At 26.7% G+C, this 13,346-nt stretch overlaps 5 protein-coding genes across 6 annotated transcripts; 2 read left to right on the top strand and 3 right to left on the bottom strand.

The window, feature by feature from the left end:
- The first annotated feature begins 549 nt into the window (after positions 1 to 549).
- LOC130672116 (islet cell autoantigen 1-like protein) lies at positions 550 to 3,382 on the top strand. Its single transcript, XM_057476418.1, has 3 exons — positions 550 to 844; positions 915 to 2,535; positions 2,623 to 3,382. The coding sequence occupies exons 1-3, from the start codon at positions 834 to 836 to the stop codon at positions 2,743 to 2,745; spliced, it is 1,755 nt and encodes a 584-aa protein (XP_057332401.1). The 5' UTR covers positions 550 to 833; the 3' UTR covers positions 2,746 to 3,382.
- Positions 3,383 to 3,457: 75 nt separating this feature from the next.
- Positions 3,458 to 6,713, bottom strand: LOC130672115 (armadillo repeat-containing protein 8-like). Its single transcript, XM_057476417.1, has 5 exons — positions 6,344 to 6,713; positions 6,097 to 6,170; positions 3,968 to 6,023; positions 3,665 to 3,831; positions 3,458 to 3,596 (listed from the first exon to the last, which is right to left on the bottom strand). The coding sequence occupies exons 1-5, from the start codon at positions 6,368 to 6,370 to the stop codon at positions 3,560 to 3,562; spliced, it is 2,361 nt and encodes a 786-aa protein (XP_057332400.1). The 5' UTR covers positions 6,371 to 6,713; the 3' UTR covers positions 3,458 to 3,559.
- A 207-nt stretch (positions 6,714 to 6,920) lies between these two features.
- LOC130672120 (39S ribosomal protein L52, mitochondrial) lies at positions 6,921 to 8,341 on the top strand. The gene is made up of 4 exons (XM_057476426.1): positions 6,921 to 7,072; positions 7,142 to 7,220; positions 7,302 to 7,434; positions 7,512 to 8,341. Exons 1-4 carry the CDS (start codon positions 7,015 to 7,017, stop codon positions 7,656 to 7,658), a joined length of 417 nt encoding a protein of 138 aa, XP_057332409.1. The 5' UTR covers positions 6,921 to 7,014; the 3' UTR covers positions 7,659 to 8,341.
- LOC130672118 (cytochrome P450 306a1) lies at positions 7,513 to 10,306 on the bottom strand. Of its 2 annotated transcripts, XM_057476421.1 has the most exons (5): positions 10,121 to 10,306; positions 9,648 to 9,871; positions 9,427 to 9,572; positions 8,360 to 8,893; positions 7,513 to 8,289 (listed from the first exon to the last, which is right to left on the bottom strand). In XM_057476421.1, exons 2-5 carry the CDS (start codon positions 9,766 to 9,768, stop codon positions 7,777 to 7,779), a joined length of 1,314 nt encoding a protein of 437 aa, XP_057332404.1. In that variant the 5' UTR covers positions 9,769 to 9,871; positions 10,121 to 10,306; the 3' UTR covers positions 7,513 to 7,776. The 2 variants fall into 2 exon arrangements, with proteins under 2 accessions (XP_057332404.1, XP_057332403.1); XM_057476420.1 differs by lacking the exon at positions 10,121 to 10,306 and having other exon boundaries at positions 9,648 to 10,088.
- Positions 10,307 to 10,436: 130 nt separating this feature from the next.
- On the bottom strand, positions 10,437 to 13,295 carry LOC130672117 (phosphoacetylglucosamine mutase). The gene is made up of 6 exons (XM_057476419.1): positions 12,951 to 13,295; positions 12,216 to 12,879; positions 11,827 to 12,108; positions 11,571 to 11,728; positions 11,180 to 11,488; positions 10,437 to 11,118 (listed from the first exon to the last, which is right to left on the bottom strand). The coding sequence occupies exons 1-6, from the start codon at positions 13,043 to 13,045 to the stop codon at positions 10,980 to 10,982; spliced, it is 1,647 nt and encodes a 548-aa protein (XP_057332402.1). The 5' UTR covers positions 13,046 to 13,295; the 3' UTR covers positions 10,437 to 10,979.
- Positions 13,296 to 13,346: the final 51 nt, after the last annotated feature.

Here is a 13,346-nt window from a genome sequence, read left to right as displayed (position 1 = left end):
GCAATAGAGACTCTGCTTTGTCCTAATCTTGTAATCTTGTATAATCTTAATACATTTTACGCAACTAATGTAAAATGTCTGTTGAGGATGTAATGGGGATGCATCTGTTGACAGATGCGAGTACCTGCTGCCACTATATAATAATAATAATTTACTATTTCTTTTTGTATATCCTTTTTGGTTACTATTTTTTATACTTCATCATCATCTGTCGCTTCATAAGAAAATAAAATAATTTATTATTAAATTTTAAATATTATATATTACTGAGACCAATTAAAAAATTTATCTAAATAACTGTAAACAATCTTTCTTGACAATTTTCTATGATTATCAATCTAATCTAATATTCATCAGGTCTTTTTTTTTTCTTTTATTTTACAATTAACACATATACCCAAATATCAAATTTTATGTTTATAATTTTGAGTGCGCCATTATTATTAATTAGTGTTACTAGTATATAACCCTGATGGTAAATATTACTTATTATTAATAATGATATTGCCGACTACTGTTATGAGAGGGGGTGATGCACGATACAACCTATAAATGTTTGTATAATATATATATGTGTGTATGTGTCAATATTTCTCAGTAATTAAAGGCAACCATACTCACTTTTTGTGAGTAATATAATAATTCAACAAAGTTGTGTACTGTATGTTATTATAAATTTAAAAAAACCAGACTACATTACATATAATATACATATATGTATATAAATAAAAAAAAAAATAATAATAATAATAATAACATCAAGTGTCAAAATCAAACGCCATTAGTTTCTCCATTTTTTTTATTATAATTTATTTTTAAAAATATTTTCTACTATGAATACTTAGTAAGTATGATTAAAAATAAAACTATTTTATTAATAATAGTTATTATTATTATTATTGTTATTATTTTAGTGACAATAGAGGTGGAGGCAGAGAAGGTGCAGGTGTTTCTGGCAATGCCTTTGATCGTTGGGTTCAACGATCATCATCAGATATAACAGATGATTCAGCAATAACTAAAATGCAACATCAATATTGGGTTACTAAACAAACATTGTCAAGAAAGCTTGGTAAAAAAGAAGATGAATGTATTGTTGCATCAGATGCTGAACTTGATGCTAAATTACAACTTTTTAAAAGTATACAGGAATCATGTTCACATTTATTACGTGTTATTGACAAATATCAAGAAAGATTGTGTATATTAGCACAGGAGGAAAATACTATGGGACGTTTTTTAAAAGATGCTGGAAAACAAGATAAAACTAGAGCTGGTAAAATGATGTCAGCAGTTGGTAAATCATTGTCTTATTCAGGTCAACAGCGTTTAACTTTACGTGGACCTTTAATACGTTTATATCAAGAAGTTGAAACTTTTCGAAATCGAGCTGTTGAAGATACTTATGAAACGGTACAATCAATGGAAAAAGCACGTACTGAATATCGAGCTGCATTATCTTGGATGAAAAATATATCACAAGAATTGGATCCTGATACTTCAAAACAACTTGAACGATTTAGAAAAGTTCAAACACGTGTAAGACGTGGTAAAACATTATTTGATAATCAAGCGCTTGATTGTTTACAAAAAGTTGATCTTCTTGCAGCAGCAAGATGTAATATGTTTAGTCATGCTCTTGTTTTATATCAAACAACACTATTTAATTTTACTCAAAAATCCGCCCAAGCTTATTCAACAATAGCCAATAGTTTTAAAGGATATCAACATTATGATTTTATGGTAGTTAAAGAACTTGCTGAAACATCATCTAAATTAGCTAGAGAAACTGCTGCCACTGCTACTAATGATGTTGATGATCCTGATACTGCTGTTGATGCTGCTGCTGCCGAAGCAAATGATTACAACAATAAAAATAATTATGATAACGATAAATTATTATTTTTCGATACAGATGATGTTTCTGTTGAAAAAGCTCAACAAGCTATACAAGTTGACGATACTACTGATGAAAAAAATAATAAATATATTGCCACAACAACAGCATATAATAATCAATTAGATGATATATTATTGGATATTGGTGAAAATAATGAAAAAGTTTCTGATATTAGTACAATTGCTACTCCTAATGATAATGTTGATAATGTTGATAATGATAAAGAACTTGAAGAATTTTTCGGTATTATACCGAGTTTTAGAATTAAACATCATAATGCACAACATGTCAATGAATTAGAAAAAAGTCTTGCTGAATTAGATTTAAAAATGGATTCATTTACGGGAGAAAATGTTAGTTTTGATTTTGATTTTGACAATGCAACATCTTTTACACCATCATCTTCAACAGCAACAACAATATCTAAAGATCAAGCACAACAACACTCGTTACAATCTCTTACTTCTGAAAATATTGCATTGCTAGATGAAATTCTTGACAGTGGATCAAAAGTCAATTCTGAATGGGATACACTTATTAATGATACATTTTTACCACCAGGAATTTTAAAACAAAGTCTCGGAGATGCTGTTATGGGAAAAAATTTATTTAAATCAACTAGTGATGAAAATAAGGTTTGTATATTTATTTATTATTATTTTTTTTTCTCAAATTTAATTTAATTAAAAATAAAAAAAAATAAAAAAATTTTTTTTTTATAGAAGAAAAAAGGAAAACAAAAAGGCAATTCATGGTTAGATTTATTTGCTGAATTAGATCCATTGGCAAATAATTCTATCGAAAGTTTACCACGATCTATAGACAAAAATGCTCCGCCAGTATAAATTGCATCATCTAGAAATTGCGAAAAATTGATTGTATGACTAGTCTTTTAAACATTCCAGTAGTATAGCGATGATGTTTGCTGAATGTTTTATACCAAAGAAATACAAATAATAATAATAATAATAATAATAACAACAATCATGAAGAAAATTATATATATATATATAACATTAATAAACTGCATGGTCTGAATTTACTGTTAGATGCGTTCTTCTTTTTATTATTATTATTATTATTATCATTATTATTAAAATATAATAATATGTTATTAAAAATTAAAGGTTTCTTTTTTTTAAATATATAAATGAGTCTATATGATACTTAAGTAATATTTAAGCATTTCAAATTTATTTATTTTTTTCATGTCAAATTGCCATATTTCAATAATAAAAATTTACTATACAATATTACAATAAAAATATACCAAATGGCGGTGTAATGTTTCTAATTGCAACACATATAATTACACAATTTGTTCTTATGCAATTTTAACACTTTTTTTTAAATTTAATTCAGCTACTTATAGACAATAAATTAAGAGACTAGGATTATCTAAATTCTTATTATTTTATTAATGGATAATTTTATAATTAATTGCTTTTTTTTTTCTAATTCATAATCATTACTTGACGGGGGGAGAAAAATTCTAGTCTTTAGTTTGTAAAACAACGCATTGGCGGGATCACAGAATTATTAAAGATAAAATCAAAATGTATACCGATTCCTGTAAATAATAATAATTTATTATTATAATTATTATTGTTATTATTATTATTATTATAGGCAAGGATTTCTAAGCAAAGTTTTAATAGCTCAGGGATCAAAAAATTGGGCCATTGCCGTTTTTACTCTGTAAAAAAAATTTTTTTCATTATACATGTGATTTTTTGTTTAATAATTATATAACTTATTACATACTTTTCAAATAATTGCGAATCTTTGGTGCAACGCAATTGCTGTAAAATCTGATAAAGTCCCAATTCACGTAAACGTGCCTGACGTTGAGCAGCACCAGGTTCTTCTCTCCAAACTAAATTACATACGCAAAATATAGCTGCAACTTTAAGTTTTACATTGCTATGCATCTAAAAAAAATAATAAAAATAATAATAATAATAATAATAATAATAATAATAATAGTAATAACTATTATTATATCGAGTATATAAAATATACAAGTTAATAAAAAAATAAAAAAAATTTTCTACTATATATATTTACCATATAATCCATAAGTTTTTTTAAAACATCTTCATTAGCCATAATGTGTTCTCTAGCACGATCACCATCAGCAACATTTGCAAGAATACATAGTGCCTGTTCTTTAACATCAACTGAATGATCGGGATCTTCAAGAACAAGAATAACTGCTTGCATTACATGAGCAGCATGTTCATCCATTATGCGATCAATATGTGCCTTAGTAGAGAGTAAATTTCTTAATAAACCAAGTGTTTTCATTAAAACAGCAGGTTCAGGATCAGCAAGCAGTCGAAATATTTGATCAGTACCAAGGCACGATAATATTTGTGATTTAACACGTTGTTCTGCTTGAAAGGCAACATTCATAAGCGCCCATATTCCATTAAGTCTAAGTGCCGGATCAGGTCTTTTTGTTAATGAACATAATAATTCAACACCACCAGATTCAAGTATTGGTTCTTTACTAGGACTAAATTCTAATAATAAATTGCACAATGTACTTGAAGCAACAGTCAATAAATCATCTTCACCACCACTATTATTATTACTACTACTATTACCACTATTGCCACCATTACTACCATCTCTTCCTCCTAATCCAGTTCCAGTTCCAGTAACGGTTCCTATAATTAAAGATCCACCAACAACTCCACGATTATCAAATCCTTTATCAGCACCATGAAGTAGTTGCATAAGGGGTCGCCAAACAGCATGATCTTGAAATGTTGTTCTAAGCTGTTGAACACTTCTTGATAATGAATGAAGACATCTAACAGCAGCAAGACGAACTCTAGGACCACCAGGATCTTGTAGTCCAGAGACTATAAATTCCATAAGATTTTCCGTTTCAATAATTCTTTTACGTATATCTTCATCATTAGCACCTAATGATGCAAATGCGCGAAAAGCAGCTTGACGCATATCTTGACATAATCCTGCATCTTGTACTTGAGGATGTGGTCTTAATAATTCAGCAAGAGTTGGTATAAGATGATTACTAATAGATGCTAAACGTTGTAATTCAGTATCAACTTCTGTTAAATATGCAAGAGTTTCAGCAGCAGCAACACGTTCACGTGGTGGTCTATCTCGATGACAAAGCCTTACTAAACAAGGTAATGCACGATAAACAACACGTGGATCTGTTGCTGATAATGCTCCAGCACGATGCATATATGCAACACATCTAGCAGCTTCAAGTTGTACTAATGAACTTTTTTCACGTCCAATCAATTGACCAAGAAGTACTGGTAACAGTTTACTTTGATGTCCATCACATTGATCTCCTCCTCCTTTTCCTCCTCTTCCTCCACCTTTACTACCTGTTGATGTACTAGCAACAACCGTAGAAACTAAATTATTTTGATAACACATATTGGCTAAACAAGCCAAAGCCGGAAGTTGTACATCTGCCAATGGTGAATCTAATTGAGCTGCTAATGTTTCAACAGCACCACCTTTCATCAGAGCATTTTGTTCATCAGCTGTTTTACATGCTGTTGTTAATATTGTTGCAACACATACTTGACAAGTTACTGATCTAGATGCTAAAGACAACAAGCGTGTTACTAATGCTGAATCTTGATATAACAATTGTACTGGTGCATTTGAATGTTGGAAGACAGTTCTCAAACATCTAAGACACGCCTCTATAAGTAAATCTGTCAATTTAACTTTTATATCTTGTGAATAATTATTATTGTTATTAATATTATTATTATTATTATTATTATTATTATTTATTGAACAAGAATCAGTAACAACAACAACAACACCACCACCTTCCCCAACTGGAGTTGACAGTAGTAATTGAAGAATTAAAGGGACTACTCCAAGATCTATTAGTGCCAACACATGTTGATCTGTACCTTTTGCTAATGATCCAAGTGTTACAACAGCCTCTAAACGAATTCTTTCTTCTGCGGTTGTTGTTGTTGTTGTTGTTGTTGTCGTTGTTGTTGTTGTTGATTGATTATTATAATCACTTAAAAGTTGTAAAAGACGGGGTACCACACCTTGAGCTATTACTGAGCCTTTTTGGCGGTTACTACCAATCACAGAATTCTTAAGACAACTGTAAATAATAAATCAAGATACAATAATTGTTTAAATTATTTGAATAAATAATTTTAGTCTGATCAACTTACATTAATGCATCTAGACACTTTTGGGGATCTGGCGAATACAACTCGTCGATATAACTTCGAGAGCTTTCAATATCCTGTCAACAAAATATCATTTTTATTAACTTTATAAGTTAAAATTTAAAAATAGCAACACTGTATTATTGTTATTTTTATTATTATTATTATTATATTAATAATAAAAATAAAAACAAAACTATTATTTTAATAATAATATAACAAGTATTATATTTATATCACATTTACTTACCATAAACGGCTGCATCACCGAGACCATAACTAATACTTTGCTTTATTTTTCATATATAACCACTTAATATTACTGTAAATAATAATTTTATAAAGGTATTTAAAATTTGATAAACTTGCCACGAGGAGTCCGTCAAAACGTTTTTGTTGGTTATTACGTGAGAGAAGAAAACGTTTGCTCTAAAGACCATTTACTACACATTTGTGTTATGCTGTATAGTGTTATGTAGTGATATGTAAGTGTATATAAATACACAAATATATCATATAGAATATCCTAATCATATATATGTACACAATTCAACCATGTAAGTCAGATATATAAAATAACATCAAGTGTGTGCTGCGCATCGCACTTTTTTTTTTAACTCACACTATATAATATATATCTTTTTTTTTTCTCTACGTATATAAAGTAAATATAAAGTAAAGGTGTGTACTTGTCATCATTGTGTTTATACTTATCTACAATTGGTAAAAGATATACTCATCTTTATTTATGAATCAAAGTCTAATAAAGTAGCTAGTAGCGATAGTAACCATGGCTTAAGTAGAAATTTACCCAATACATTTATTATTTTTTGTTATTATTTTGTTCTCCCTTGCAATTTCAACAGTTACAAGACTGCTAACCTTAATTGTTTTATTAACTGTTTAAATAAATAAAAAAATATGGCATTTATTGAAATATTTAAGATGAATAAATTTATTAAACTACGTTCTTCTATCGGTAATTTTATTATATTAGATTATTATTATCCTATAAATATGTATTAATTTTTAATTTATATTTTTTTAGATATTATCATAAATAATGTTTCTAGTAATAAATTTCATGTATCTTCAGTGCAACAATTAGATCAGAAATGGCGTAAAAAGTGAGTAAAAATTAATTACTATACATAATTTAACATTAATATTATTTGAAAATAATAAATTATTATTATAATATTTTATAGAAATAGATTAACAATGAACCCGAATGCTTTTGGACCTCTAACAAATTATCCAGATTATTCATATGCAGATGGAAGACCATCTCCTTTTGGAGTAAGACAATTGGGACGAATTAATAAGCAAAGAAATATTTTTGTATGATACTAATTATTATTTAATGTCTATTATTACTATTAAAATTATTATTATTATATATAAAAATTTTTTTTTAGGCAAAAATCGAAAAGTTATCTGGTGAAATTGATTATGCTGTTGAAAGATATAATCGAATACAGAATGATATTGCAGAAAAAAGAAAAAATATAATTGATAATAAATTAAAGCCAAAAGGAAATGAATCTTTACTAGATAAAATGTAACAATATACAAATGTTTAATAATTTTTTTGTTGGTTCATTTATTTTATTAATGTTTTAATTACTCAAAATAAAAAATAAAAAATAGTTACAAGTACATGAAAATAATAATAATTTATTTTTATTGTCGAGTTATAAAAGTTAGTTTATAATTTTTTGGAACAAGAGTTATTCCACAATCGCCATTTAAATCGATGGGTTCATTGTCATTGGGAATAGATATTTTAAATTCTTTAATAATTGTGGATATAAAAATAATCATAATCATTTTAGCTAATTCATCTCCAACACACATTCGTTTACCAGTTTGGAAAGGAATAAAAGCAGACGGCTTAATTAAAAATCCATCTGGTGAAATAAATCTTTCAGGAATAAATTCATTTGGATTTTCCCAATAATTTGGATTCATATGTATTGCCCATTGTAATGGAATAATCATTGCACCTTTAGGTATATCATAATCACCTATTTTATCATCTGCAATAGCACCATGTGGTATACCTACAGGAACAACTGTTTTTAGTCTTTGAATTTCACAAATACCAGCCTGTAGTAATATTAAAGAACAACTATCTTCCAGAGTTATTTCTTCTTTATTTCCTACAATTGTTTTTATTTCTTGATAAATTTTTTCCTAAAATTAAAATTTTATAAAATTAACAAATTAATTTTAAATTATAAATATTTTTAAAAATTTTAATTACCTGTTGATCCGGTAAAATAGCCATATAAAGTAAAAACCATCGTATTGTTGTTAAAGTTGTATCTGTACCAGCACCAAAAATATCAGCTAATAAATGATAATACTGTTGTTCAGTAAATGAACCAACATTATTATCACTATTATTTTTTTGTCTTTTTGTCATTTCATTGTAAAATGCCGCAAGAAAATTATCATCATTATCATTATCATTATTTAAATTATTTTTACATTTGTATTCATCAATTAATTTACGATAATACTTGTGAGTTTTTAATTTTCCGTCAACAAGTGATTTCATTAAATTTTTATAATAAGGTATGTACTTTAAAAAGGGTAAAAAATTTAAAGCACCTGCGACTCCAATATGTTTAACTCCTTCTTCTTGTAATTCACGTAGCCATTTCCAAATTTCATCGTTTTCATTATAAACTTTTCCAAATACTAAATTATTCATAATGTTACCAATACAATTATGTAAAATTTCTATTGGATCAATTCCATTTTTAACGTTAACTATTGATTTATCTTTTAATTTCTAAAAATGAAAATTTATTTATATATAACTACAGTAGGACCTCGTTATAAGACTACACGTTATAAGACACTTCCCCTCAATTTGTTAAATAAAACTCGCTCGGAACGCTTTCCCCACCAACAACTTAATCAAAGTTTTGCGCCGAAATCTCGCTATAAGATTAACGACCAGTACGACTAATATCGAGATAAAATTTTCATTATATTTCGTTATTTTCCTAAAGAATATTTAAAATTTCGTGGTATGACATAATTAATTAACAGAAAAGAGCCACAAAATTCTGTTTATTTATGATTATATATAAAATAGATTCACTGTATAATAGAGTAAAGTTGAACCGAATACATAAATAAAACGCAAAACAACGATAGTCTTATAGCGAGGTTTGGACGCAAACGCTGTTAAGCACAATAGTAGGAGTACCTCAATTCAAAAAATTTTTTCCTCTACAGCTCCGAGCTAGTCTTATAACGAGGTCCTACTGTATATAAAAATAACTATGTTTTTATATTTATATTTATATTAATATTTACTTGTATAGCTTCATTTGTCGATTCTCTTATTTTTATTTCCATTATATCTTTTTTTGTTCCGTATTTAATCATTCCCAAGTTTTTTAAAGTTATTGATACAAATTTTCGTTGTTCTTTCCACATTTCACCTTCAGCACAAATTATTCCTGTTTAATCATATATAAATATCAAAATAAAAATTTTATATATATATACAAATATTGTATTAAAATTTGACTTACCGTAACCATTCATTATACCGTGAGTTAAATAAAGAGGTGCTCTACCTGAAAATACATCTTTTGCTAGTGCTTGACGTACCAATTTTGGATCCGATAAAACAACCGTGTACACTGAACCCATTTTCAAACTATAAATTGCCCCATATTTTTCTGATAATTTTGTTAAACTTATGTGAGGCTCTTTTGAATTAATGCTTAATAATGATCCAATTACTGGAAATCCTCTTGGTCCCGGTGGATAATTTTTTTTTTTATTATTTTTTACCATTACAAGTATGGAAAATAATAATAAAATAATTGTTATTAAACATAAAAATAACATTATTGATTCTTTAAATTAATTAAATTTAATGTTTCAAGACTATTATGAAGAAATATAAAATAATTTAATTTTTTAAACAGTTAATAATAGCTCTTGAATTTAATTTAAAGAGAAAAAAAAAAAAAAAAAAAAAAAAAAGCAACTAAAATACCAAATAGAACTGATATGGATCACTGACGTTTTAAAAGTTAAATCCTTGATCGAATGATACAGAATAGTGGTCATAGTTGTCGTTAGTCCGGGTTTATATACATATTCTACCTACCACCAAGTAAATAATAATAATAGTAGTTATTTTTTAAAAAAATGTATACACAACACTGACCTCTTGTGGCTTTTTTTAAGGAGCTTGTACGTTGACCACGTTGACTAAGGATTACATTTTTTTTGTTTTAAAAAACAAAATTTTTATCTTACTTTTATTTTTTTATAAATTATATGAAAATATGTTTCATTATAAAAATACGTAATTTTTATTTATTTATTGTCAATATCATATACAATTATTAGAAAAAAAAATTATAATTTTATAATTATTATCATATTAATTATGTGATACCACGAAATTATAAGTATTCTTTATGAAAATAAATTATTTAATCTAAAATCTTTATGTTTGTACATTTTATCTAAATTTTAGTCGTAATTGTCGTTAGTCTTATAAGGAGGTTTCGGCGCAAAACTTTTATTGAGTTGTTGGTGGGGGAAGCGTTCCGAGCGAGTTTTATTTAACAAATTGAGGGGAAGAGAATTATAACGCGTAATCTTATAACGAGGTCCGACTGTATATAATATTTATTAGGCCAATTGTTATAAAAACAAAAAACTTATTAGATAAAAATAATATAGTAATTATCGTAATTAATTTTAATTTTTAAAAAATTCCATTCGGCAGTCAGAATGGAAGTAATAACTTGAAACTATAATAAAATTAACAAAAATAAAACCAATAAAAAAAAAACGATTAATTTTTCATAAAATATCACTTTAATTCGGTTTTAAAAATAAATTTATATTGCAATAGGTATTTCACCTACACCACCTGCAAATTGATAAACAGCTAAAGATACTTGAGCAGCTAATTTTTCTACATCCATTGGATCCTGACACTCTGCATACACTCTTACAATGTCTTCTGTTCCTGAAGCTCTGGATAAATAATTTATATGTAATTATTATTTAGAATAATAATAATAATAAAACAACATACCTAACAAAAGAACGGCCTTTTGGATAGTGAGATACTATTTCATCAATTTTTTCTTGCAATCCTATTGGTGAAATACATTTTCTTTCTGCATCAGTAGTTTTAATGATATTTCTATCTTTAACTTTAACTTTTAATTGTCTATTTGGGAAATCTAAATAACACTCCTTCCACATAACAATATCCCAATCTCTTGCATATAAAATTGTTTCAACTAACAACATGTCACTTAAAGCATCTCCAACTGTTTGGTTTATTATGTCAATCAAGTTTGATAATTTAAGTACAGATTCACGTTGTTGATTTGAAATTCTGCGATGATAATAATAATAATAATTAATATTATTAATTAATTTACTTAATGTATCATTAATATTTAATAAATAAATCTTACTCTTTATTTAAAGTAGAATTTCTAATCATTTTAATAATTTCATCTCTGAATATTACAGTACCGTGTCCATTAGCTTCAAAATATACTCCTATATCAAATTGTTGAGCTCGATGATGAAGATGTTTCACTCCAGTTTCCGTAAAAGCAACTGGTACATTCTTTTGAAAAATAAAAAATTTATAATATTAATTTAATTATTAAAAAAAATAAATGAAAAAAAAAAAAAAAAAAAAAACATTTAATTATTATATAGTACCAAAATTTCAGTAACATAATTAGTAGATGCACCATTGGCATAAGCAGTTTGAACTAGACCCAAATTAATTGATAATCCACTTGCTTCAATAAGTTCTTTTAAATAACTAACTATCAAAATAGCTATTTTATCTCCATCAAGTAAATTAAATTTATTGTTTTCATCAACATAATAATAAACAAGTCTGTCTGCATCTCCATCAATACTTGCACATTTTATATTTAATTTAGAAGGATTATTAAGTGGTGGAGCTTGATGAATTTTAACATAATCTGCTCCACACTGTTATTGATTATAGAAAATAAATAAAATCCGTTGAATCGATAAATTTCAAGAAAAAAAAAAAAAAGTAAAGAAAAGAAAAAAAAAATTATATATAATAATAATACTTTGTAGTTGAGTTTTCCGGCTCCGTCATTAAAAATATTAATTGTAATAATATTATTTAGTTGTTTTTTAAATTCTTTAGCTGCAAAAGCGCCTACACCATTGGCTGCATCAACATATAGTTGATTAGTGTATGAATATTTTTTATTATTAATTTTATTCTCAATTGTTTGACTTTTAATAAATGCATTAGACAATTTATCAAAATATCCGTCTATTGTTGGTACACCATATACTCCATTACTATTTATACAAACAACTAAATAATGTAATTGAGGTGTTGTTATTATTCCAAAATCTTTAACTGTTGCTTTTAAAATTTCAATTGGTTTAATAGCTGCTTTTGATAATGCTAAACTACTTTCTCTAGAATCTCTACCAATTATTACTGATGCAGATGAATTTTCATCAATATTTTTATCTTTTATTATACTTTTTATTGTCTCAATCAATTCCGTATCTTGTACTTTAACCAACATTGTTGCAATCTCCTCCCAATCAGATTCTAACATTTCTCCAGCCGGATCAACTATTTTAATTCCATTGTCAGGTTCTTCATTGTGGCTAGCTGTAATCATTAATCCAATTCCAGCACCATTCAAAAATTTTGACCGTAAAACTGACAAAATACCCATTCTATAAACCACATGATTTAATAATTCGGCTCTAAAATAGTAATAACAATAATAATAATAACAACAACGATAATAAATATTATAATAATTATTAAATTTTACCTCATTCGAAATCCTGCTGTACCATATTGGATATTCTTTAAATTGTTGTTTGGAAAACAAGTTCGTGAAATATGGTCAATCTCAGAGTAATCCATTATTATTTATTAAAAAATCATCAACTACAAATAATTTGTTTAATTTTACAAATATTTAAAGCAACAATAAAAAATAATTTAAACTTTAATAAAAGATAATAGTTGCGAAGGTACAAAGAAGGAAGCTAAAAATATTAAAAATAAAAGAGAAAGGTGTCTTGTCTTGTTCAGCTGGTTCAGCTCAATTCAGCTTCTCCAGTCTTGACATTTATCTTTATCATTATACAGTTTACACAAATAAATGTATATTTATTTATTTATTTATTTTTTTTTTTTTCAATAAGAGTGGAGCTAATAGCCA

The sequence above is a fragment of the Microplitis mediator genome, chromosome 7 (genome assembly GCF_029852145.1).
Source record: "Microplitis mediator isolate UGA2020A chromosome 7, iyMicMedi2.1, whole genome shotgun sequence".
Classification (NCBI taxonomy): domain Eukaryota; kingdom Metazoa; phylum Arthropoda; class Insecta; order Hymenoptera; family Braconidae; genus Microplitis; species Microplitis mediator.
The sequence above is the reverse complement of the archived record's forward strand: the minus strand, read 5'-3'. Positions and strand labels throughout refer to the sequence as shown.